General features: G+C 57.1%; 1 protein-coding gene across 3 annotated transcripts; it reads left to right on the top strand.

Annotated features, from left to right (window-relative positions):
• Positions 1–541: 541 nt before the first annotated feature.
• RUSC1 (RUN and SH3 domain containing 1) lies at positions 542–24,910 on the top strand. Of its 3 annotated transcripts, none has more exons than XM_043535364.1 (12): positions 542–670; positions 3,052–3,257; positions 3,785–5,425; positions 7,489–8,082; positions 12,340–12,438; positions 19,426–19,502; positions 19,826–20,000; positions 20,349–20,454; positions 21,064–21,110; positions 21,576–22,635; positions 23,295–23,423; positions 24,163–24,910. In XM_043535364.1, the coding sequence occupies exons 3-12, from the start codon at positions 3,868–3,870 to the stop codon at positions 24,329–24,331; spliced, it is 4,014 nt and encodes a 1,337-aa protein (XP_043391299.1). In that variant the 5' UTR covers positions 542–670; positions 3,052–3,257; positions 3,785–3,867; the 3' UTR covers positions 24,332–24,910. The 3 variants fall into 3 exon arrangements, with proteins under 3 accessions (XP_043391299.1, XP_007068146.2, XP_043391300.1); XM_043535365.1 differs by lacking the exon at positions 542–670 and adding an exon at positions 1,334–1,634; XM_007068084.3 differs by lacking the exon at positions 7,489–8,082.
• The last annotated feature ends 637 nt before the right edge of the window (positions 24,911–25,547 follow it).

The following is a 25,547-nucleotide window of genomic DNA, read 5'->3' as shown; positions in this document are numbered from 1 at the left end:
GGGCAAAGACTGAGGATTGGTCCTGCTTTGAGCAGGGGGTTGGACAAGATGGTCTCCTGAGGTCCCTTCCAACCCTGATATTCTATGAGATGGGGAACTGCCATAGAACCTGACCTAGCTGCACCGCTTGTGTTTCTTTGGCAAGATGGGCCTGGGGAAGGGGAGCGTCTCTAATCTAGCCTCTTGGTAAAGGGCTTGTCCAAAGCATCTGCTCTCATCCCACCTGAGCAGGCTGCTTGGGAGACACCTGCATGCAAAGGCTAGCCTCCCAGCAAGTAAAAGCTGACAAATGAGCAAAGCAGGTCCTAAGGGTGGAGGGACAGATCCCAGGCTGGTGGGTTGTAAGCTCTGGTTTCCTTGTGGGGGCGGGGGGCTTGGGGTGGTGGAGGTTCTCTTGTGCAGGCAGGTCCTGGATTTGCAGTCAGTGCAAGGTATTTCTGCAGTGTGTGTGGGGCGGGCAGTGGAGGATTAGTCCAGGCACGAGGGCGTCTGCAGCCTGGGGCAGGGAGGGTTAATGGCAGAGGCTGGCGGAGGATGGATCACCCATCACTGGCTCCTCCCTGCAGCTGGTGAGCTCAGCGGAGCTGCTGCAGCCTCTTTTCACCGTCCCCTCCAGCCGCAGAGCCATCCCAGGAGCTAGGCAACCACGCACTGCCCGCAGCTAGGACAGGTGAGCATCCCCCTGTGGGCGTGGAGAAGGCTCTAGCCTGGCTGCGCTGTCAGCCACCAGCAGGGAGCCCGCTGCACCTGCTTGCCAGGGCAGCACCCAGCTGCAGTGGGAACCCCTTGGTCCAGGTGCAGGACTTACACCCCTCCGGGGGCTGGTCCCCTGTTCCCCCCCACCCCGCCAGCACCCTGGTGGAGCTGCAGCGGCCAGTGGGTCTCACACACACCCAGCCAGGCACAGGTGTGGTAACCCCTCTCCAGCGCCAGCCTGTTACATCTCTGCGCTTTGCAGCTGATCCCCTCCCTCCCCCACAGCAAGCGCGGAGGCCCCCTGTCCCTGCTGGGGGTCCACTCCTATCCCGTCCCCTCTCCCCTGAGGGTGCATCCCACCACGGGTTGTCTGCGGTCGCTCCAGGCTCAGCAGGGAGTGGCCCCAGTCGGAGCCTGGCTCCAGCCCTCCTCCAATTGCCAGCCCCAGCGGCTGTGCCCTTAGTAGGGGTTTGGGGAGGAGTTGGGTGGTGACCCCCTCACTCCGGCAGGAAGGCAGCACCTGGGGACTAGATTGACCTTTCTGGGCAAAGCCCAGGAGGCCAGGCCAGAGCAGGACTACTCCCTTCCCTCCCTGCTCGAGAGGCCATCCTCCTCTCTCTGCTTGGCACGGTTACAGGACCCATTGGAGCAGAGCAGCAGCAGCTCCCTGGCAGTGAGACCAGCCTCCCACCCCCACACACACAACTGAGCACAGGCTATGGGCTTGTGTAACTGCCTCCTAAAGACCTCACCACCTACAGGCTGCGTGCAGGCCCTTCTAGTATTGTTATAGGTATTGTGCAGCGCCTAGGAGCCCCAGCTATGCCCCCAGTCCTCCTGGTGCTGTGTGACGTGCAAACAGAACAAAAAGATGGATGCGGTCAGGCCAGAGAAGGGGGGACTGGGACAGGCTGAAGAGGCTGCATGCATGTTACAAGGTAACACCCCCCTCTGCCCGTATCTGAGGAACAGGATGTTTTCTGGTGCCTGTGTGATGAGCTGGGAGTCTTTGCTGGACCCTAGTAGGACTTTCTAGAGCTGCTCCAACCAGGACTCCCCTCCAGCGGCAGGGACTGCAGTGAGGAGCACAGAGCTCTACCTCCGGTTTATTTTTACAGCAGTTGTAGTGAGTGAGGGGGTCTGGGGCTGAGCAAAGATGCCAGCAGCCCCTCAAGCCTGAGCCTCTGTCCTTGTTCCACCTGCCAATGGGCCCCAGGCCTCTCAGGTGTCAAAGGAGGGGTCGTGTCCCTAGGGTGCATTCAACCCCGGGCTCTGCCTGCTGAGACTGATAGCACAGGATTGCTGGATTGTGAGGAACTGGTCTGAGATCCTCCAACTCGTTTCATGGTGCCTCCCACCAGGGCTGGATCAAAGCCAGTGTCCCCAGAGGGGAAAGGCCGCACCTCTCCCCCAAACCAGCCGGTCCCTGCTCTTTGTTCCTTGAGGGTCTCCCTCCCACTCATGGCTGGTGAGTCTGTTGGAGATGCAGTAACCACCAGGCAGGAAGAAAATCCATCAGGCCAGAGCTGATTCAGGCTCCACCTGTGGCTTGCCCCAGCCACGGAATCCCCCTTTCCCTGGATGGCCAGGCAGACCCGGGTGTGGCACACGCAGGGCTGGGCCTGGTGCAGAGGGCAGGTCCACGTGACAGGAAATAGCGGTTGTCATGAGAACAAATCCCTCCTTGTGAATTATTGATGACCAGGGAGATGGAGATGGAGATGGGGAGGGGACAGGACAGGAACGGAGGCAGGAAGGGGTACGAGTGCAGAGCCCGCCTGGCTGCCTCTTGTGCTGGTGGGGTGAAGCAGCCTGAAATGCTCTAATGCCCTCTCTCCAAGATCATACATGGGGGGTTGGTACCAGCAGGGGCGGGGCTGCCACTGAGGGTGGGGTGGAGGGAACGAACAAATCACCATTTGGCTGCTAGGATGTTACAGCATCACTTTGCCCAGTGATGCTTCCTCCAAACATTTAGCAAAACTATCCTTGTGGCCTAGGGTCAGCGATTGCCGTGCTGCAAAATTCTCCGAGGTCCCTCAGAGACCAGCATACACATGCGCACTCCCCATTCGATACAGAGCCCTGACAGCCATGGACATCTGAAGTGGCGGGGGGGACCAAAGGAAGTGGAGGGTGAGCTCCTGGGAGATTCAGTGCAATGGCCTCAGCTGAGACTGAAACCAGATGTACCTGGAACGGGGAAGCCTCCAGAGAGGCCTCGGGTCAGGAGCAGCTGTTGGCACTGGGGCGGGGCAGGGAATGTGACCTGCCTCCTGCTTTCCTTTGGGGAATGGGACCTGCATGCACTAGTAGCAGTGATGTCTCTGTTCTTTGTGTCTGCTATCCCTGCAGTCCATTTTTCTGATGCCTGCCCATGTGTGGGGGCAAAGCCAAGCAACGCCCCGGACTTGACACCGGCCTTTTGGCTGCTCTCCTCTTGATGCTGGGGAGCCTTTTGACACAGCCCAGAAGCCTTCCTGACAGCGAGGCTGAGCCTTCAAAGGTATCATCTCCTTGACTCTGCGTTGCTGAGACACTGGCTGACGGACCTGGCAGAGGTAACAGAGCTGATAGCCCATGTGATGTGAAACCCCAGAGAACAGCTCCCAGGGCCAGAGACACGGGGGCAGACTCTACCCAGCCCAGAAATGCAGGGCAGTTCCCTAAGACTATATACCTTACAACATTGCCCAAAGCCAAGGAGGAGTCAATTCCCAGCCAGACCCATCTCCCTGTCCAGGGACGATGGGGCTCTCAGCACACCCCCGCCCCCACAATGGGAGATGATTCCCTGACTGGATCCATCTCACTGTCTGGGAATTCTTTTTGTTACTTGCCCTCAACTTCCTCTCTCCTGACTCCATCCCATTTCTCCCATCCGTGACCCCTTGTAGCAGTCTACACTCCATCAAGGACCATCATGCCCTTCTAGTATCTGTGGGCCGTGAGGCTGTCGATCCCTTTAGCTGAGCTGCCCAGATCTGCCCCTTAATTCTCTCCCCATAAATGGGTCCCTCTGGTGCATGCCCATTTGGCTGATAACCTGCCTGCTCCAGTGACTGACAAGCTATTTTGCTGTTTGCAGAGAGTTGGAGCTGGGTGTTCGGAGCGACGTGCCTGTGGGGGTCTGTGACGAGCTGAGGAATCCAGGCTCTGCCAGCCAGCACCATGCTGTCCCCGAAGAAAGGTCTGCTGTGCAACCTCAACCACATCCACCTGCAGCACATCTCCCTGGGGCTGCACCTCTCCCGTCGACCCGAGCTCCAGGAGGGCCCTGTCACAATGGCTCCGGGAGACCAGACAGGCTGCAGCGACTGCCGGGAGAACTGTGGTGCCCTGGAGCAAGTCGACGCCAACTCCAACAACACATCCATGCAGTGCCGGTGCTGCAAGTCCCACGCGCAGCAGACCCCGACGCTAGATCTCTGGAACCAGCCTCTCCTGGAGGATTTCCCTTCCCTGCACATTGAGGAGGAGGTGGCGGCTTCCCCTTCAGACCTGGCTTCCTCCTCTGTCAGCAGTTGCTCGGATTTCAGTTTGGATGACACGCCAGTCTCTGTTTACTGCAAGGCATTCCCCGGTGAAGAGGCCCTATCTCCTGACAATCAGCCAAACATCGTCCCCCTGGAGGATGCCCATGATGCTCCCTCACTGACTGACAAGGGGGAACCGTCTGATGGGAGAGATGCTAACCTCAACGTCCAGATACAAGAGCGACCGGATCCTGGGGCCCGGGAGACCCCAGACAGCCTGTGCAGCAGCAGTTTGCTTGACTCCCCGTCTGATGACGCTGACTCTCCCAGCAGGGATGGGCAGGGGACCATGGCACAGCCGCTCCCCACCAGCGTCTGTGCTGAGTTGGACTCCAACTGCAATGCCCTGCCTGCCCTAAGCATCCAGCCACCTGGTCTGTCTGCGCTAGCACCAGGAAAGCAGGGCCCCAGTCTGAACAGTTCGGTTAGGGCTCCCCCTCCAGTGCCCCCGAGGGCTAAGAGGGGGCTGCAGGTGCTGAACAGGAGCGAAGTGGAGAGGCCTGTCCCAACAGAGGTAGACCAGTGCAGAGATGCCACTCGGAAGACTGTCACCTCGTTCCATGAGTTGGCTCAGAAGCGGAAGAGGAACACGGCTGGGCCATCCCCCATACAGGCCAAGAAGGACCAAAGTGACTGGCTAATTGTATTCTCCCCCGACAAGGAGCTGCCGCCCCTCAACGAGCTCACCCACTGCAGCACCCTGTGTCCGGAGCCGCCTGGGCACCAGCTGCAGCCCGACAAGCAGCCAAAGCCCCCCAGCTGCAGCCGGAGGGAGGTGACCACGTTCAGGGAGCTCCGGTACCGCAGTGCCATCAACAAGCAAAAGGGCCAGCTGGCCTGGGAGCAGGGGGCGAGAGCAGCATCCCAGGAGCAGCCTGAGCCCCAGGAAGCAGCAACGGGCAGAGACGCCCCCAGTGGCAGCAGGCTCCGGGGCCCCGACGGGGGGCCGGCTCCACAGCGGAGCGGGCACCTCCTGGCACTCACGGAAAGCCACCAGCAGAGGAGGCAGTCTCGGCCCGGGCTGCTGGGTGACACAGAGGAAGGGGGGCAACCCCTGGAGGGCTACGTCCTGAGGAGAAAGATGCCTGGCTCTGGCTGTGATAAGGAGACACTGGGCCGGAGGCTCGGCGGACCTGAGGGGGGTCCCTGGGTGTCAGGGAAGGCCCAGAGAGGACACAGAGCCTGCAAGGAGGGTAAGAGCACCAGCTGCTATCAAGGCACTTCCCTCCTCAGCTACAGGGGTATCCCAGGACTGGACTGGGGCTGGGGGCATTTCCCCATGTATGGAGGCATGTGTCCCTGGGGACAGAGCTGCAGAGTCCCCATGGGGTTAATACAGGGTTTCCGCCTCCTGATCCTGGCACATCCCCATCTCCATCACTAACCCCATCTCTCTCTCCACTTGCCGGTCTTCTTGCTGCTCTTCTTGCCCCATTCCTGGTGGGCTGCAGGGCTGGGGGATGTGGAACTGGCTTCGGCTTGGGGTGAGCTGCAGGGTCCTGCCAGGGGCAGAAGGCATTAGGTGTGCCTGGAATGGGTTTGTAGGGCTGGACTGAGGCACTGGGGTGGGGCTGGAATAGGTTTAGGGGACAGGTAGGCAGAGTGAAGTGGTGGTGAATGCATGTTGCATCTGTGCACTGAGCTGGCTAGTTCTTTGCTATGCCGTGCAGATGATCGCTGTGCTGGGAGAAGGAATCCCACCCTCACCCTCCTTGTCCTAGCTGCTCCTCGCATACATTCCCCTCCCTCCCTGCTGCATTCTCCTTCCTCTATGGGTGTGCTGCAGCTCACCACACCCGTGCAAACTCAGGCATAAAGGACTTGGAGCCGGTTTGACTGCAGGAGGAGAGGGATGCACTGAGCCAGGTGGCAGGCAAAACCCAAGGCCATGGGTTAAGCAGCTGATTCATCTGTGGCTCCCTGTGTGTTGACTTGGGGAGACAGCCTGGCCCAGGTTCCCTCAGATGGAGCCTGATGCATGCAGGAGTCCTGCCCCAGTCTAAGAGCTCTGTGATACCCTGAGCCCTGTGGGATCCCTGAGCAGCTTCTGCCCAGGGACCATCGGAGATGCACTTGGCTGCCTTGTTGGGCATGAGGCTTTACTGGGGTCGCACACTGCCCTGGGGTGAGAGATGAAATGGGCTTTCAGTGGGGTGGGTGTTTCCATCTGGGGGGGTTTCTTAGGGGCAGGCGATGAGGAATGGCTCAGGGTGGGGGACAGAGCAGTGCAGGGAATGCTGATACCAGAGCTGGGCCCTGCATTAAACCCTGCTTCCAGCCAAGGTCCCCGAGACCCTTGAGTTGGCAGACTCCTAGGGCTGTTCTCAATGGCAGGGAATAGCTTCTTTCTCCCCCTGCTCCCTCCCTGGGGTGGGTGGTTCCTGGTACTCGGTTGGCTCCTGTGGGTTGGCAGGAGTAGCCCTCAGTTCAGTGGCTGCTGCAGGAGCTCCTGGCTCCAGAGACCCTGAGCAAACCAAGCAGAGGGCATCTCCATGGAGAGCAGTGGGCGTTACTGGCCCATCCGGCTGCTGCGTTGTGCCCGAGTGGCCAAGTCCTGGCAGTGGAGGAACATCTCAGTTGGGGGGAGCCTTGACCCCCTGCTCCCTGAGAAGGGCGCCCCAGAACTCTGGGTCTGGGGGAGACCAGGACTGAATTTCCCTTCCTCTGAAGGCTGCCTCCATCTTTCCATCATGCTCAGCTGCTTGGCCCTCAGCACCTCCCTCCTTCTGTCCTGTTCTCTTGGGGAAACCTGCCAGGGGCTGGGGCTGGACTCCCACAGACCCTTTCCCAATGCAGAGAAGGGGCACTGCCAGGCTGGGGCCTGCGCGGCGACAGGGGGCACAGGCGTGTCCATGTGTCGTCATGGTTGTGAAGTTGGTGTGTGTGTGCTGTGACTCCTCTGAGCTAACTGTCTCTCCATCTCTCTCTCCTCACCCTGCCACCCTGTTGCTGCTGCCCCTGGGAATGGCTCATTCTGATTTATTGGGGGGTTGTCCATTTTCTGTTCCATGCTTCCTGGTTTCTTTGATTTCCATCCCCATGTTCTCCATGCCCACATATCTGCCTCTCTCCCCTTCCCCCCACTGTGTTCTCCATGCCCCTGTATTCCTCCTTAACCCCCACTGTGTTCTCCATGCCTCCATACTCCTCCTTATCCCCCACTGTGTTCTGTGCCCCCATACTCCTCCTTATCCCCCACTGTGTTCTGTGCCCCCCTGGTTTTGGTTGCATTTCTTTGCAATGTTCCCGCCTGCAGTTGGCTCTCCCCTCTCTCGCTGCCCCAGGCCTCAGATGCTGCCGTTCCAGCCTCTGCTCTTCCATTTCTCGGCCGACGGGAAGCCTCTCTACTACAGCTCGGACCCGGTGGCGCCTCCCCTGCCCTTGATCCCCTCCCTTAACTCCAGCTTGGAGAGCATTGAGCTGAAGTCTCCTGCCCTCTTCACCCCGTCCTTCCACCCCACGCTGAAGACCTTGTCCTGTGATGAAGTCTGCCTCCTGGCCAGCAATAAGGGGACAGTCTTGGGCACTCTGTCCCCAGAGGAACTGCTCCCCATCCGCCTGTCCCCCATAGGGGCCTACTCCCCCCCTCACCGGGGAGTGCTGCCTTTCCTGGACAGCCCAGACCTGTCTGTGCTCTTCTCCCCACTCTTCCCGAGAAGCAGAACCTTCCCAACTATGGCCTTCCCCTCCCACCAGGTCCCAGAGCTGCCACTCGGCGTGGAGGTGTCCAGAGCCCGCTGCCCTAGGGGAGAGGCATGTGCACACAGTCAGGCTGGAGCATGCTCTGGGGCAGTGTCTCCTGAGCGAAAGCAGAGCAAAGGGGCCAAGAATCCAAGACCTCCCAAGCAACGTAAGCCGCCCGTTTCCTTTCCTAGCTTGCAGTCTGAGCACCTGCTCTTCCTCTCTGCGCTGGGACTGGGCACCCAGGAAGCAGCTGTGCATGGTGATGGGAAGTGATGCCAGGGAGATGGGCAGAGGGGATGCCTGGTGGGGATGGGACAATGCAGGAGAGCAGAGCATAGTAGACAGGGGCAGTGTATGGGGGCCAGCTTCCTGGGGGTCCGCACACAGGGTTGTGTTCAGAAGGATTCTGGGGGCTGTGTAGTGATGTAGGCAGGGCTGCTCCTCTGTGCTAGGAACCAAGCACCCAGGGGAAGGCTGCAACAAAGACAGGAAGGATGGCCTATGGCTTGGGGCAGGCACAAGCCTGGGGCTCTGGGGACCCAGGTTTAATTTCCCTGTCACCTCGCCTGTCTGGGCCTTCAATCCCATCTGGAGAGTGGGGATAACGCTGTTACACAGGGCATATGATACCATTAAAGCCCCTGAGGCACTGGCATACCACAGCAGTGAGGGACCGAGAGTACCACAGGCAGGCCAACTTGTGCTGCACCAGGGGGGCCATCTTGCAGGCTTGTTCCAAGGGCTGGGGATGTTTCTGGGGCTCCCTGGCCTTCTCAGCTCCGCTCCTTTGTGCCCCAAGCTGTTTATCTGAGAGTCAAACTCACTGACAAGCTCTGGGGTACCTAGCTAGCAAAGAGTAACTTGGTCAGATCGTTGCCCCCAGAGTGTGCCTAGGCGTGGAGCAGGGGAGCTCTCCTCAGGCACTGCACTGCGAACGCCCCACTCCCCGTCCTGGCTGGCTTGTGTGGTCACCACAGAGCTCAGACACGCCGCACATTTCTTGTGTTACAAGCTCAGAAACCCTGCGTGTGTGAGAGTCCAGGTGTGTGTGCATGACAGGGGCTGGGGGCATGTGGCTCCCACTCCCCAGGCAACACTGGGGTATCTCAGTGACTAACCAAGGGGGGCTTGGAGCAGCAGGAAGGCGGCTTAGGCTGGGGGATCCTGCTAGACTCTGTGCCAAGGGACCCTGCGCACCTGCCTTTTGGGGTCTGGACAGGGTGCGGTGCTCACTCACTCTCCCCTCCATCACTCTGTCCGTCTGTCTGTCCCTCTGCCCCATTCCCTATTCCCTCTCTCCCGCTGTCCTTTGCCCTGTCACTCTTCCAGACCTGCCTGGTGGAGCCCAGGGCCATGTGCCCTGTAGCTGTGACCCTGCCGAACTCCCAGCACTGGGGCAGAGCCAGGTGCCCCACGGCTGTGCCCCCTCCAAACCCACAGCAGTGGGGTAGGGATGGATGCCCCATGGCTGTGTCCCCTCGGGCAGGGGCAGGTGCCCCACGGTCGCGCCCCCTCCAAACCCCCAACACTGGGGCAAGGGCAGGTGACCCATGGTAGTGCCCCCTCTGAACCCACAGCACTGGGGTAGGGATGGGTGCCCCATGGCTGCGTCCCCTGGGGGAGGGCCACGTGCCCCATGGCTGTGCCCCCTCCAAACCCACAGCACTGGGGCAGGAGCGGGTGCCCCGTGGCTGTGCCCCCTCCGAACCCGCAGCACTGGGGCAGGGGCGGGTGCCCCGTGGCTCTGCCCCCTCTGAACCTGCAGCACTGGGGCAGGGGCGGGTGCCCCGTGGCTCTGCCCCCTCCGAACCCGCAGCACTGGGGCAGGGGCGGGTGCCCCGTGGCTGTGCCCCCTCCGAACCCGCAGCATTGGGGCAGGGGCGGGTGCCCCGTGGCTCTGCCCCGTCCGAACCCGCAGCACTGGGGCAAGGGCGGGTGCCCCGTGGCTCTGCCCCCTCTGAACCCGCAGCACTGGGGCAGGGGCGGGTGCCCCGTGGCTGTGCCCCCTCCGAACCCGCAGCACTGGGGCAGGGGCGGGTGCCCCGTGGCTCTGCCCCCTCTGAACCCGCAGCACTGGGGCAAGGGCGGGTGCCCCGTGGCTCTGCCCCCTCTGAACCCGCAGCACTGGGGCAGGGGCGGGTGCCCCGTGGCTCTGCCCCCTCTGAACCCGCAGCACTAGGGCAGGGGCGGGTGCCCCGTGGCTCTGCCCCGTCCGAACCCGCAGCACTGGGGCAGGGGCGGGTGCCCCATGGCTCTGCCCCCTCTGAACCCGCAGCACTGGGGCAAGGGCGGGTGCCCCGTGGCTCTGCCCCCTCTGAACCCGCAGCACTGGGGCAGGGGCGGGTGCCCCGTGGCTCTGCCCCCTCTGAACCCGCAGCACTGGGGCAGGGGCGGGTGCCCCGTGGCTCTGCCCCCTCTGAACCCGCAGCACTGGGGCAGGGGCGGGTGCCCCGTGGCTCTGCCCCCTCCGAACCCGCAGCACTGGGGCCCTGCTGCCTCCCCATTGGAGAGCCCCAGTCAGCTGGGCTCTGGCATCCCGCCCCCATAGTGGCCTCCCGGCAGCTGCTGTCACACTGTCCCTGCCCAGGCTGGTGGGCGCCTGTAGGTGAGTCCCAGACCCGCCGGGAGCCTCTCCCCTCGGCTGCCCCCTGCCCTGGCCCCTGCCTTCCAGCCTCCTCCGCCTCCTGCGCGGCTGAGGCTGGGCAGTGACTTCCTGGGGCCTGGGGCCTGGCAGGCGGGGAGCAGCCTCTGTGCCCAGGTGCCTGCCAGCTCAGCACCCCAAACCGCAGCCCTGGGGCAGGCTCCCTACAGCTGTTCCCCTGCCCCCAAACTGCAGCCCTGGGGCAGGCTCCCTACAGCTGTTCCCCCGCCCCCAAACCGCAGCCCTGGGGCAGGCTCCCTACAGCTGTTCCCCCGCCCCCAAACTGCAGCCCTGGGGCAGGCTCCCTACAGCTGTTCCCCCCCGCCCCCAAACCGCAGCCCTGGGGCAGGCTCCCTACAGCTGTTCCCCCCCCGCCCCCAAACCGCAGCCCTGGGGCAGACTCCCTACAGCTGTTCCCCCGCTCCCAAACCGCAGCCCTGGGGCAGGCTCCCTACAGTTGTTCCCCCTGCCCCCAAACCGCAGCCCTGGGGCAGGCTCCCTACAGCTATTCCCCCCGCCCAAACCCTCAGCCCTGGGGCAGGCTCCCTACAGCTGTTTCCCCCTCCGAACTCCCAGCCCTGGGGCAGGTTCCCTTCAGTGTGTCCCCTCCAAACTCCCAGCACCAGGGCAGGGCCCCATGACTGAGACCCCCGAGCTTCCTGCGCTGGGGCAGAGATGGATACCCACTCAGGGTCACCACAACACTAGAGCAGGGTGCAGGCTCAGTGAGGAGCAGTTCTTTGCCGTCCCAGACCCTGCCTCCTCCTAGGTCTCCCTCTGGTCTCTCTGCCTGGGTTTGTGGGATGCCCCTGCAGGGAGCAGTGACCTCCAGCCCCTGCCCCTCTGGGAGCTAGGCTTGAACTCCCAACTCCTCTCACACAGGGACAGCTGCTTACCAGGGGTCTGTATCTAGCGACTCACTTACAGGGCCTGTTACAGGCTCCCAGAGCAGGGCTGTATCCCTGGGCAGCTGTTCTGGGCTCCCCATTCCTTGGGGAAAGTGTTCCAAGCTTGGAGGGAGGCTATGGCCATAGAGAAAGAAATTTGGCAAGCTCCATGTTCACAGCAGTTCAGGGAACCTGGCTGGCAAGGGCCAGCACTAGGGGCCATGCCGGGGCCAGCGCCAGGGGCCGTGCAAGGGCCGGAGCTCGGGGCCATGCCGGGGGCTGTGCCAGGGCCTGTGCTAGGGGCCAGCCCCAGGGGCCATGCTGGGGCCAGCGCCAGGGGCCGTGCCGGGACAAGTTTCCTTTGCCAGAGATGTTTCCAGCTTTGTCCACCTTGGGAAATCTCTTCTGATCAGCTTCCCATCATCTCTAGCTGCCGAGCCCTTTGCTCTGGCCTGGGGATTGGGATCTGGACACTGCACGTCCCCATTCAGGGCTGGGCTCCCTGAGCCGCTGGCGGGTAACCTGGAACATACCGTGCAGACTGCTCCATTGCTCTCCTCCCCCGTCCTGGCCCTGACACCGACCTGGCCTCATTTCCGTACGCTCTAGCTAAGGACACCCAGGACTCCATGAGAAGGGGGAGGTGAGACTGGGGTGAATGAGGGACCGTCCCCCTTCCCAGGGAGAGTCTGGGTGGATGCAGCCCCGTTGGCAGGAATGTGCAGCTGTATGGCTGGCTTATAGAAAGGCTTATGAGGAAGGACCCTGCCAGCCACCAGTGACCGTGGCCACTGTGGTGTCTGCTCCCAGGCAGGGCATGCTGTGCCCGGTCCCTGTGGCACCTTCCCACAGAGCCCCTGCCAACTGACTGACTAGGTTCTCTTTCTCTCTCTAGTCAGACATTCTCAATCCTTTGCCGGTGTTCCAGGGACAGGCCAGCACTGGATGGCAAATGCAGACAGAGCCTACGACCATCTGAGAGAGCAAAAGAAAGGTAACCCTCACCCACCCCAAAATCTGTGCAGGGGGTCCCTTCCATGCTCTTGGAATCCAGATGGATGGGAAAGTCCCATTCTTGAGGGGGCCTGGTTTAATTTCCAAAGCAGCTTTGCAAAGGGACAAGCAGGCCCAGCCCCTTGGGACACCAGAGCCCAGGAGACTGCCTCAGACCTGGAGTTTTTCACTGTCTATGCCAGCTGGGACCTCAGGCCACTGGAACTCCCCTCCTACCGCAGGGTGATACTTTTGTTAGAGATGCATCGATTTCAAGGCCGGTAGGAGCTATTCACTTAAGAAAGAAGTTGGTAAAGTCCAGGTGGGGAACGGTCATATGAAACAGAACCCTATTTAAATCTAACACATGAAGGCAAGGAACTGAATATTGACAAAATGTACAAGTGCTTACATACAAATACTAGAAGTCTAAATACTAAGGTGGGTGAAGCAGAGTATCTGGCATTACAGGACAATGTTGATATAACGGGCATCATGAAACCTGGTGGAATGAAGATAATCTATGGGACACGGACATACAGGATATAAAATATGTAGGAATGACAGAGTAAGTCACTCTGCTGGGGCAGTGGCACTATATGTTAAAGAAAGCATAAATCTGACATGAAATTAGCTGTACCGTGGAATCTCTTTCGTTAGAAATTCCAAGTTTGACTAAAGAGAGTATAGCAGTAGAACTATACTACTGACCACCTGACCAGGACAGTGACAGTTCTTGTGAAAAGCTCAGAGAAGTTAGAGAAGCCACAAAAGCAGAAAGTGCAATAACACCAGGTGACTTCAACTATCCTCATATTAAAAACAACGAGAAGTCCTTGTGGCACCTTAGAGACTAAGAAATTTAAGTGGGCATAAGCTTTTGTAAGCTTATGCCCAAATAAATTGGTTAGTCTCTAAGGTGCCACAAGGACTCCTTGTTGTTTTTGCTGTTATAGACTAACATGGCTACCACTCTGAAACCTATCCTCATATTGACTGAGTAAGTGCTACCTCATGGCATGATGCAGAGAGAACATTTCTAGACACCATAAATGACTGTTTCTTGAAGTGGCTAGTCCTGGAAGCCACAAGGGCAGAGCCAATTCTTGAGTTAGTCCTAAGTAGACCACGGGATCTGGTCCAAGAGGTAACTATAACTGAAGCACTCGGTAATAGTGACCATAATTTAATTAAATTCCACATCCTTGTAGGGGAGATAATACCAAAGAACACCCCTCACAGTAACATTGAACTTTACAAAGGGGAACTACACAAGAATGCTTGTTAGACTGAAATTTAAAAGGAGCTGTCACAAGGGGTAAATGCCTGTAAGCATCCTGGGGACTAGTTAAAAACACCAGAAAAAGACAGTAAGACGACCTAAAGAATGCCACCCTGAGTAAACAGCAGAGTAATGAAGACTGATGGAGGCAAAAAGGCATCCTTTAAAATTTAGAAGTCAAATCCTAGGGAGGCTAATAGGGTGATGTACAAACTCTGACAGGTTAGTGTAACGGTATTAGAAGGCAGGCCAAGAAAGAATTTGAGAAGCTATTTTCTAAAGACTCAGAAACTAAAAGTAAGAGTTTTGATAAGTACAACAGAAGCAGAAAGCTTGCCAAACAGGCAATGGGCCAGTAGATGACCAAGGTATTAAAACTGGTCTCTCACCAAAAGATTTTGGTCCAATAAAAGATATTACTTCACCCACCTTGTCCCTCTAAGGCGTTAGAAGGGAGACACAGCCATTGCAGAGAAGCTACATGAGTTCTTTGCATCGGTCTTCACATAAGAACGGCCATACTGGGTCAGACCAATGGTCCATCAATCTTAGCATCCTGTTCTCCGACAATGACCAATGACAGATGCTTCAGAGGGAATGAACAGTGCAGGACAATTATCGCCTGTTGTCCAGTCCCAGATTCTGGCAGTCAGAGTTTAAGGACACCCAGAGCATGGGGTTGTGCCCCTGACCATCTTGGCTAATAGCCATTGATGGACCTATCATCAAGGAATTTATCTAATTCCTTTTGAACCCAGTTATACTTTTGGCCTTCACAATATCCCCTGGTAATGAGTTCCACAGGTTGACTGTGTGTTGTGTGAAGTACTTCCTTTTGTGTGTGTTTTAAACCTGCTGCCTATTAATTTAATTGGGTGACCCTAGTTCTTGTGTTATACAAAAGGGTAAATAACACGTCCTTGTTCACTTTCCCCACCCCAGCCATGATTTCAGAGACCTCTCTCCTGTCCCTGCTGAGTCGTGTCTTTTCTAAGCTGAACAGTCCCAGTCTTTTAAATCTCTCCTCATACGGAAGCTGTTCCAGACCCCTAGTCATTTTGGTTGCCCTTCTCTGCACCTTTTCCAATTCTAATATATCCTTTTTGAGATGGAGGAGTCAGAACTTCAGGCACCATTCAAAGTGCGGGTGTATCATGGATTTATATAGTGCCATTAGGACATTTTCTGTCTTATTATCTATTCCTTTCCTCATCATTCCAAACATTCTCTTCGCTTTTTTGACTGCTGCCGCAATTGAAGAGATGTTTTCAGAGAACTATACACAATGACTCCAAGATCTTTTTCTTGAGAGGTGACAGCTAATTTAGACCCCATCATTTTGAATGTATAGTTGGGATTATATTTTCCAATGTGCATTATTTTGCACTTATTAATGTTGCATTTCATCTGCCATTTTGCTCCCCAGGCTCCCAGTTTTGTGAGAGCCCTTCGGAACTCTTTACAGGCAGCTTTGGACTTAACTATCTTGAGTAATTTAGTATTGCCTGCAAATGTTGCCACTTCACTGTTTACCCCCTTTTCCAGATAATTAATTAACATGTTGAAGAGCACAGGTCCCAGTACAGATCCTTGGGGGACCCCGCTATTTACCACTTTCCATTGTGAAAACTGACTTTTATTCCCTACCCTTTTTGTTTCCTATCTTTCAACCAGTAACTGATCCATGAGAGGACCTTCCCTCTTATCCTATGACAGCCTACTTTGCATAAGAGCCTTTGGTATGGGACCTTGTCAAAGGCTTTCTGAAAGTCCAAGTACACTATGTTGGCTGGATCACCCTTGTTCATCTGCTTGTTGATACTATCAAAGAATTCTAATTGATTGGTGAGGTGATTCCCCTTCAAAAAAAACGTGTTGACTCTTCCACAAGCTATTATGTTCATCTTTGTGTCTGATAATTCTGCTCTCTGTTATACTTTCAATCAATTTGCCTGGTACTGAAGTGCCAGGATCGTCTCTGGAACCTTTTAAAAAAATCGGCGTTATATTAGCTACCCTCCAGCCATCTGGTACAGAGGCTGATGTAAGTGATAGGTTACATACCACGGTTAGGAGTTCTGCAGTTTCATATTTGAGTTCCTTCAGAATCTCAGGTGAATACCATCTGGTCCTCATGACTTATTACTGTTTAGTTTATCAGTTTGTTCCAAAACCTCCTCTACTGACACCTCAATCTGGGACAGTTCCTCAGTTTTGTCACCTAAAAAGAATGGCTGAGATGTGGGAATCTTCTTCACATCCTCTGCGGTGATGACCGATGTAGAGAATTAATTTAGCTTCTCTGCAACGGCTCTGTCTTCCCTGAGTGCTCATTTAGCACCTTGATCACCCAGTGGCCTACTGACTGTTTGGCAGGCTTCCTGCTTCTGATGTACTTAAAGAAACGTTTGCTCTTAGTTTCTGTGTCTTGTGCTAGTTTCTCTTCCAATTCTTGTTTGGCTTTCCTAATTATACTTTGACACTTGACTTGCGGGAGTTTATGCTGCTTTCTATTTTCCTCAGTAGGATTTGACTTCTGGTTTTTAAAGGATCCCTTTATGTCTCTAACTGCTTCTTTTACTCTGCTGTTTAGCTATGGTAGCATTTTTTTGGTCCTCTTATTGTGTTGTTTGTTTGGATATACATTTAGTTTAAGCCTCTTTGGTGGTTTTTAAAGACTTTCCATGCAGCTTGCAGGCATTTCACCCTTGTGACTATTCCTTTTCATTTCTGTTTAAATGCTAAATGTTATTGTGGTGATTTTCTTTGGTATTTCCCTCCACTTCCACAACAGGGATGTTAAATTTAATTACATCGTGGTCACCATTACTGAGCAGCACACCTATATTCACCTGTTGGACCAGATCTTATGCTCCACTTAGGATTAAATCAAGAATTGCCTCTATCCTTGTGGGTTCAAGGACTAGCTGCTTCAAGAAGCAGTGATTAATGGTGTCCAGAAATTTTATCTCTGCGTCCCGTCCTGAGGTGACAGATACCCAGTTAATATGGGGTCAGTTGAAATCCCCCATTATTATTGGGTTTTCTGTTTTTGTAGCCTCTCTAATCTCCTTGAGCATTTCACAGTCACTGTCACCATCCTGGTCAGGTGGTTGGTAGTATATTCCTACTGCAATACTCTTATTATTCAAGCAGGGAATTTCTGTCCATAGAGATTCGATGGTACAGTTTGGTTCATTTAAGATTGTTGTTATATTTGACTCTATGCTTTCTTTTCCATACAGCGTCACTCCCCCACCAGCACGACCTATTCCGTCATTCCTATCTATTTTGTACCCTGGTAATACCATGTCCCATCGAGTATCATTGTTCCACCAAGTTTCTTTGATGCCAGTTGTGTCAATATCCTTATTTAATACCAGGCACTCAAGTTCACCCCATCTTAGTATTTAGACTTCTTGCATTTATAAAAAGTACTTATAATATTTGTCAATATTTAGGTGTCTGCCTTCATGTGATGTAATTAAATGGGGCTCTTTTTTGTTTGACTTTTTCTCTTTAGTTCCTACCAGTGCTTTATTAACCTGTAGCCTTTCCTCTTTACTAGGATATAGAGTATCGCCTTTCATAAATCCTCCCCTAAGGGATGTCTCTGTCCAAACCGTGTGCTCCTCTGGACCTGTCCGCTTTCCCCCAGCCCTCAGTTTAAAAACTCCTCTACAACCTAAAGGAACTATTAGGAAATGAATAGAAAATAAGACAGAAAATATCATAATGCCACTGTATAAATCCATGGTGTACCCGCACTTTGAACACGTGTCCCGCTCTGGTTGCCCCTCTCAGAAAGGATGTAGTGGGCCTGGTAAAGGCTCAGAGAAAGGCAGAAAGATGACCAAGGCTATGGAACCTTCCATAGTAGGAGAGACGAAAAAGACAAGGGCTGTCCAGCTTGGAAAAACAGCGAGAAAGGGGGGCTATGACAGCGGTTTGTAAATCACGAATGCCATTTAAAATGGGGCTATAGAACTATTATTTACCCTTTTCCACAACACAAAAACCAGGGGTCACCCAATGAAATTAATAGGCAGCAGGTTTAATACAAAAAAGAGGAAGTACTTTTCACACAATGCACAATTAACCCGTGGAACTCATTGCCAGGGGACGCTGTGATGGCCAAAAGTACAACTGGGTTCAGCAAAGAACTAGATCAGTTCATGGAGGATAGATCCATCAATGGCTATTAGCCAAGATGGCCAGGAATGCAGCCTTATGCTCAGGGCCACCTTAAACCTCTCTCCACTAGAAACCGGGAGGGAAGACAGGGGTGGATCACTCCAACTGACCTGTTCAGTACGCTCCCCCTGAAGCTCTGGCTTTGGCCACTGCTGGAGACACGATACTGGCCTAGATGCACCATGTTCTGACCCAGTGTGACAGTTCTTACGTTCTTATTCTGCTCCTCCAGCTGATCTCCTGCATGACAGGACAGATAATTCCACCCAGCAATTCCTGCATCTAGCCAGTAATGGGGGGTAGCGAGAGCGTGTCTTTGAGAAACCCCCAATTTTGACCCAAAGGGTCCAGGTGCATCCCAGGGAACCCTCTGCCCCTAGGAGCTGTTGCCCTGTGCAATCCCCTTGCCCTTACAAATTTGCACCTTATTTGCAGTTTCAGTTTTTCTAGCTCTCCCTTTGGCTGGGAGATTAGAGGTCTGGGGGTTTATGGAGTAACATCCTGCCCTCTTGGTACCTTTTCTGGCTGAGCCATTCTTGTCTGTGAGATGGAGGTGTGGCTGTGGGGAGCTCCTGGAGGCTGGAGTCTTTGGGGATCATGCTCCCAGTCTTTTCCAACAGGTGGTGCTGTTGAGCCTGAAAACTTGGGGCCCCAGGTGGGTAGGTTGGTGGGGGAGGCCCTGGATTCTACAAACACCTTTAATCTTCTGTAGCAAACATTTCCAGCCTGGGCTTGTTGCCATGGTAACTGCCAGTTTCCCTTGCACCTTTATTCTTAGACTCTGGAGAATTGCTAAAGAGATGACGGTTCCCATGGCAATGCCCTGTGTTCCCCAGCAACTCCGGTGCATCTACGCAGACCTCAGCAGTGAGCCTGCCCACCAAGGGCGACAGACTTGGGATTGCAGGGCTGGTGCTCGCGCTCTGAAAATAGCGGTGTGGAAGCTGCAGCTCGGGTTGGAGCTGGGGAAGGCACACTGCCAAGGTCTGAGTAGACTTACCCAGAGGCTGAAGCAGCTGGAGCCACCCCGAGGGGCCCAGGTTCTGTGACTCGATTCTGTTCCAGCCAACAGTGGGTACTGTAGGGAATGGGGTGGGGTGTCTCACAGGGGAGAGGGGCCGAACTTTGTCCCAACCAGCGGGGGCACTGCAGGGAACAGGCCTGCGGAGATTGCAGGGGACAGGTGCTATCCCTGCTTTAGCCAGCAGGGGTTGCTGTGGAGAATGGGGGAGGCTCACAGAGGAGAGGGGATGCGCCCTGCCTTAGCCAGCATGGGGCACTGCAGGGAACAGTCCGGTGGAGATTGCAGGGGACAGGCGCTATCTCTGCCCAGCCAGCAGGGGGTGCTCCAGGGCAGAGGCCAGTGTATGAAGTGATGCCATCCAGCCCTAGCTATACAGGGCTCCCTTTCCATGGCCATGGGCTCAGGTGCAGCTGTTGCGGGGTCACGTGGTTGGACTTGGCGTGGAGACTCAGCACAGGCCTGACTTGTCCCTTCTCTGTCCGTCCCAGCCCTGCTGGTTGCCATCAGCGCCTCCGTGGAGAAGCTCATTGCTCACTTCAGCACAGCAAGGAGCCTGGTGCAGAAGGTAAAGCTCTGGGCAGGGGTGGGGTCTCTGGCCTGGGCCGTGGGTCCGGTGGCAGAGGCTCAGCTTCTGCCTTCCTAGTAGCTCGGTCATGTCCCCTCTCTGCTGGCTGGGTGGGTGGGGCTATGTGGGCATCCTGAGCTCATCCCTGTTCCCTGGCCTATCTCATGTGCCATGAATGCTGGGAGCTGGAAGCAACATGGGCGGTGTCCCAGGCAGAGGGAACCCACCATCCCTGCCCTGCTGGCTCCGGGGGAGGAGTGCGAGGGACATGACTGCTGTCTCCCCACCACTCCAAACCATCATCCGCGCCTCTCCTTGCCCAGACGCAGCTGGGCGACAGCCGGCTAAGCCCAGATGTGAGCTGCCTGCTGCTGAACACCCTGTGCCCGGCGCTCTATGGCCTGGTGGCAGATGGGTTGAAGCCCTTCCAGAAGGACATCATCACGGGCCAGAGGAGGAGCTCGCCCTGGAGCGTGGTGGAGGCCTCGGTCAAGCTGGGTAGGTTGGGAGGAGGTTGCTGGAGGGGGCTTAGTCTGGCCCCAGGAGACACCATCTGTTCCCCTTGCTGAATAGCGTGATAAAGCCCAGGGCCCCAGGGAGCACGTGGGAAGAGCCGGCCAGGTGCCTCCAGCTCCAACACACCAATATACTGGGAGATGCAGGTGACTGGGGCCGTGTCCGCAAGGCCTTTCCTTGGCCTGATGCTGCCGTGGCTGGGTTGCTGCCCTCCATGATGGTGCTGCTCTTTGAGCAGGGCCCCCCACTTCACGCCAGGCTTCCGGGAGGGAGAGGAGCCAAGCTCAGGGGGGATGGCTGCTGAGTAACTCTGTGCCATGTGTTCTACAGGCCCCGGCACTCGGCCCCTGCACTCGCTGTACTGGCAGGTGTCCCGGTTGGCTCCCCTCCGCAGCAGCAGGCAGAGGTTCCACGCCTTCATACTCGGCCTTCTGAAGTAAGTACCAGGCTTGGGCACTGCTTTGCCCCCCCCCGGAGAGCCGCGAGAGCCGCTGGGCTCCCTGGGCAGGACGGTTCCTGCGGGGGGACCGCTGGGCCTGGGAAGGGGGCGGTTCTGGTGTCTCGGAGCCCTTCTCTGTGTTTCGGCCTGCAGCTGCTGGACTTACTCTCACGTGCACGTGCACTCTCTCGTGCTTGCTCTCACCCTTGTGCTCACGGGTGCTCCCGTGTGTGGGTGTGTGTGCTCTCTCTCAGTTTTTGCCATTCTCTCACTCGCTCACACTCATACCCATGGCCTCACTCATGTTTATGGGCCTACATTTGTTCTCAGCTGAACACTGGGACTGTTATTCAGGGTGAGATGGGAAGTCCTGACCCAGGGGAGGGGAGCTGGGGTGCAGGCAGATGGGGGAAGGAGCTGATGCCAGCGCCTGCCATGTGAGGCACCCAGGTTCAGTCTCAGGCCTGGTTCAGGGCACCATGGCGCCAGAAGCTTCGCTCTGGTATGACACCGGCACGAGTCAGGCAGTTTAGTGCTGTTGGCACGGCCCAATCTGGGGCTGTCGTTCTGAACAGTTGTAACTTGGACCCTTTCTGTCTCGTTCAGCATAAAGCAGCTGGAGCTGTGGCTCTCCCACCTGCAGAAGAGCTCAGGTAGGGAGCAGTGGGCTCTCTGAGCTCTGGTGCTGTGAGCCCCCCTAGGGAAGTGCCCATCTGGGGCTCCTTTAATGGGACACAGGAGTCCTTTCCCACCACTGTGCCCCAGCTGAGGAGGGAGGAGGATCCGGGCAGGCTGCTTGATGAAGTACAGATGGAAGCTCCCCCCGTCCCCCACACAGGATGCTAGTGACAGACCCAGGAGAGCCAGGCTGGTGTCCCCGGGTGGAGGGGTGGGAGGTGGGGGGCTCGATGGGGTGGTTCTGTGAGGTGGGGGGACTCTGGGGATTAGTTCTGTGTGGGGGAGCTCGGTGGGGTGAGGTGGCTCTGGAGAGTGGTTCTGTGGGGGAGCTCTGTGAGATGGGGGGCTTGTTGGGATGGGGGGGCTCTGTGGGGTGGTTCTGTGGGGAGGAGGGGCTCTATGGGTGGGGGGTGCCATCTCACCCCGGCTGTGTCTCTTAGGTGTCATCTCTGTTCTCTACCTGCCCACGGCCTTCTTCTCCCTGAGCCAAGGCCCCTTCCCGCACTTGGCCCGTGAGTTGCTGCTCCTCGTCCAGCCCCTCTCTGTGCTGACCTTTCACCTCGACCTGCTCTTCGAGCACCACCATGTGCCCGTGGATGTGCGGCCCCTGCCCCGCCAGCCGGACTCCCCCCCCAGCCACCCCCTTGGCCCTGCCCTGGTGGCTGCTCCCACACAGGGCTGGGACCAAGGCCGCGGTGGTGCTAGCCCAGAGCACAAGCTGCCCCCTGATGGCCCCGTGAGGGCAGCCCTGGTGGGCTCGGAGGAAAGCGCCAGATCCCAGTACAGCGCCGCAGCCGCCAAATCAGCCCCTAGCCCCCCGGCGGGCATCTCCCTGAAGCAGACATTTCAGCAGGTGCTGCAGTGGGGGGAGCAGCTCACCCAGACGCTTCTGGGACCTGAGGGTCCTGCCAAGCCTGAGAAACACCAGCAGCCGGTCCCGCAGGGCAGCTGGTGGGGGCAGCTGAGCCAGGCCTCCAGGGTCTACCCCACGCCCACGAAGGAAAGGTTCCCCATCACCCGCTGGACGAAGCTGCGGGTGGCTGCGGGGGACACCAGCTCCAGCCTAGCTGCTCCGCCCCATGGATCCAGCCAGGCTTCCGTGAATGAGTTCAGTGCTCGGGGAGGGGAGGGGGCCAGCGGCACAGACCTGCAGCCCCTCCAGCCCAGACCTGGGGAAGGAGGTGCTGTGGCTCCGGATCCAATGCCCTCCAGCGAGGCAGGGAGCTTGGAGGCTCCTCATGCTGAAGAGCTGCCACTGCAGGCCAGGGCCAAGGGATGCGCAGGCCCCAGGGAGACTGAGCCACCAGAGCCCTCTGCCTGCAAGAGATGCCTGCCTCTGTCCGAGGAGCCGGGCTCTGATGTGAGCCAGGTGGCCACACCCACCCTGAACATGGACGGCTCCCCCATCCGCCCTAACTGGCTGGGCCGACTCTTCGGGGCCACGTGTCCACCTGCCAGAGGCTTCCCCGCTGACCCGGACACCAGTGCAGCCAAGTCCAGGTCAGTGCCTGGTGGGGTGCGGCAGGGTGAGCCGTTGCAGGGCTTCCCCCTTCTGCAGGGCAGTGGCATGGCCCATGCCCTGCATCTGTGGCTTGGCTTCTAGGCTGTGTGCAGCAAACAGCCTGCAGTGTGGGGCGTTAGCAGCTTCTCAGTTACAGGCCCTTGGGTGCTATTGGTTCTACTGGCACCAGCCCCCAGGGGAGGGGCTGCGGGCTGCTCCGTGCGGTGCCCAGTGGAGGAGCAGGTTCTGGTCCATTTCCCTGATAGACATTCAGGCCTCTTGCTCGGCCTTTGGCGTCATTTGCCCGATTCCAAACCCGCCCTGGATGTTGCTGCAGGAGAAGAAACGCCCAATATTGTTGGGTCAGTAACACCTCTTCCCCTCTCCCCTGACGCTTTCCCCCAGCGTCGCCCATGGGGCCAGGACAGTTTATACAGGACCTGGAGGGGATGTTACAGTGGGGTTCCAGATTTCGGACACTGTCTTTGAAAATATGACTCTTTCTTGCAATGTTTTAGTTGGGGGGGGCCACACTTGGGGATCTTGCCCACAACCCTCCCCCTTTGCTCTTGTTATGGAGATCTGTGAGCCTTTTCCGGTCTCTGTCCCATTGAGGTGTTTCTCAGACTGGCTGGTGACTCCCTCTGCTCTCTGGCAGGAGACCTTCCAGCTGGCTGCCTCCCAGTGTGAACGTTCTCGCCCTGGTTCTGAAGGGCGGGCCCTCTGAGAAGGCCTGGCCTCAGGAACACCGAAAGAAGAACGCGTCTGACGCGCTCCAGCTGCACAGGTGCCTGGGGGTGGGGGGTCGGGTGGATTCCAGTGTTTGGGGTTGGGTGGGTTGAAGAATTTGATGGATTTCTGAGTTCCCAAAAGTGCTGGGTTGGTGCCAGGTCCCGTGTTCTTCCACACTGTCCTTCAAGTCCGCAGCCCCTGCTTGCCCAGCCCTGGCCTGCTTCCTCATGCACAGCCCTGTCAATGTCTCGATTCCAGCCTGCAGTCCCTTCTATTACAGGTCTCTGAATTGCACAGTGGGTTAGTGAGGGGGATTCTTGACTGAATTTGTCTAATTGACCTTGGGAGACATCTGGACTGAGGTCCCTGGCGTTTCCCCTCTGGGACTCCTGGTTTCAGCTGGGGCTCCGGGTACGACAGGGCATCTGTTGTCTCAGGTCACTCCACAATGTCTGGTCATGGGCCAGCACCTGCCACCCCAGTCTTGTTCGAGCCTTGTTCCTGGCTTGTGAACTGCAGGTCACTCACCCTTTGTGTAACCCGCCTCGTAGATTGCCAGCCATGCTCCCTGTGTGGAACCCCACCAGGGTCTGGCATAGGGTTGCCAACCTTCCAGGATTGGCCTGGAGTCTCCAGGAATTAAAGATTAATCTTTCATTAAAGATGAAATCTCCAGGAATACATCCACCCAAAATTGGCAACCCTCAACTGTGCCCCTGACCCATAGCCTCCCCTCTCCCCCATCCTGCTCCCCCTGTGGGTCTAGCCCCTAACTGAACCCGTTTGTTGCGCAGGGCTGTGCGGGCGCTGTGTGACCACACTGGGGCTGGAGACGATCACTTGAGCTTCAGGAGAGGGGACATCCTGCAGCTCCTAGCCACAGTGGATGAGGACTGGATCCGCTGTTGCCATGGAAACAACGCTGGCCTAGTTCCTGTTGGCTACACATCCCTGATTTTATGAGGAGGAATCCTGCATGAAGCATCTGCCAGCCCCAGGGCAAGGGCCATGACCCTGTGATTTCCCTAAGCAGCTTTGGGGGGCTAGTTCCAGGCCACGAGAGCGAAGGGTTCCCTGGTGTCATTTCTCTGCACCAAGCTGCAGGCTCTAGCCAAGGGATGCGTCCTCACAGCAGTGCCCAACAGTGCCAGACGGCTCCCTGCCCCCCCCATGCTTCAGTTCTCTGCAGCAGTACACTGTTAACTCACCTCCCGCTCTGAGCCCTGCCCCTGCATCCGAATGGTCCTGGTGTGTCTTTTGTGTGTTGGCTCAACTGTTGCCTTTTTGTGCCCTTCTGCTCCTGTGCAGTAATCACACTTGAGTATATATCTTCCTGCTGCCTCCCGTCAGCCCAGCATGCCCAAGTGCTGCTCCCCCCGCTCCCCTGCCACGCCCTCCAGACCCAGGCTGGAGCAGGAGAGTGGTTGGGCCCTCAGCGGCGGGGGCTCAGCCCCAGCACCATGTAAATACCTGTGACCATAGGAACAAAAAACACTGTCTGGCCAGGAATGTGGGAAAAATAAAAGGAGCACCCGAAACACAGCCACCTGTTGCTGGATCATTGCAAACCCCGGTGCGGCGCACAGGCCACAGGCAGGCTCCAGGCGCGCGTGGCACCATTCCCTGCGACCAACCTGTGGCCCTGCGACGCAGAGCTCTTGGAGCCAGGGTTCCACTTTTCTGTGCACAAACATCTCGAGGGCTGTGCTGCCATTTCTGGGCAGCAGGTGGCACAAGCACCCTGCAGGCCAGTGTGTTACCCACACCCACAGAAGGGCCAAGTGGGATCCCCACAGACCCTGGACAGTGGGAAGAGGGTGTGTGGTGGGGGGTGGGGGTGCGGGGGATAGGGTGACCAGCCAGTAAGTATGAAAAATTGGGACAGAGTGTGGTGGGTAATAAGTGCCCATATAAGAAAAAGCCCTGAATATCGGGACGGTCCCTATAAAATGGGGCCATCTGGTCACCTGTGCTGGGGCGTCACATGGCGTGACGTGAGGGGTAGTGTGTGCCTGGTCACAGGGAGGGGGATTGGGTGGGCAGGCTGGGGTAGTGGTAAGAGCAGCGTGTGTGGGGGGGTGTTACATAGCTGGGGTGTGGAGGCTAATGGGGGTACATGGCAGGGGTGGGCAGGATGGGGGGACAAAGGTGGGTGGCTATTGGTTGGGGGGGGGGGTCT

This window comes from Chelonia mydas, chromosome 24 (assembly GCF_015237465.2).
Source record: "Chelonia mydas isolate rCheMyd1 chromosome 24, rCheMyd1.pri.v2, whole genome shotgun sequence".
NCBI classification, from domain to species: domain Eukaryota; kingdom Metazoa; phylum Chordata; order Testudines; family Cheloniidae; genus Chelonia; species Chelonia mydas.
Note: the sequence above shows the minus strand (reverse complement) of the source record. Positions and strands in the feature narration are given on the sequence as shown.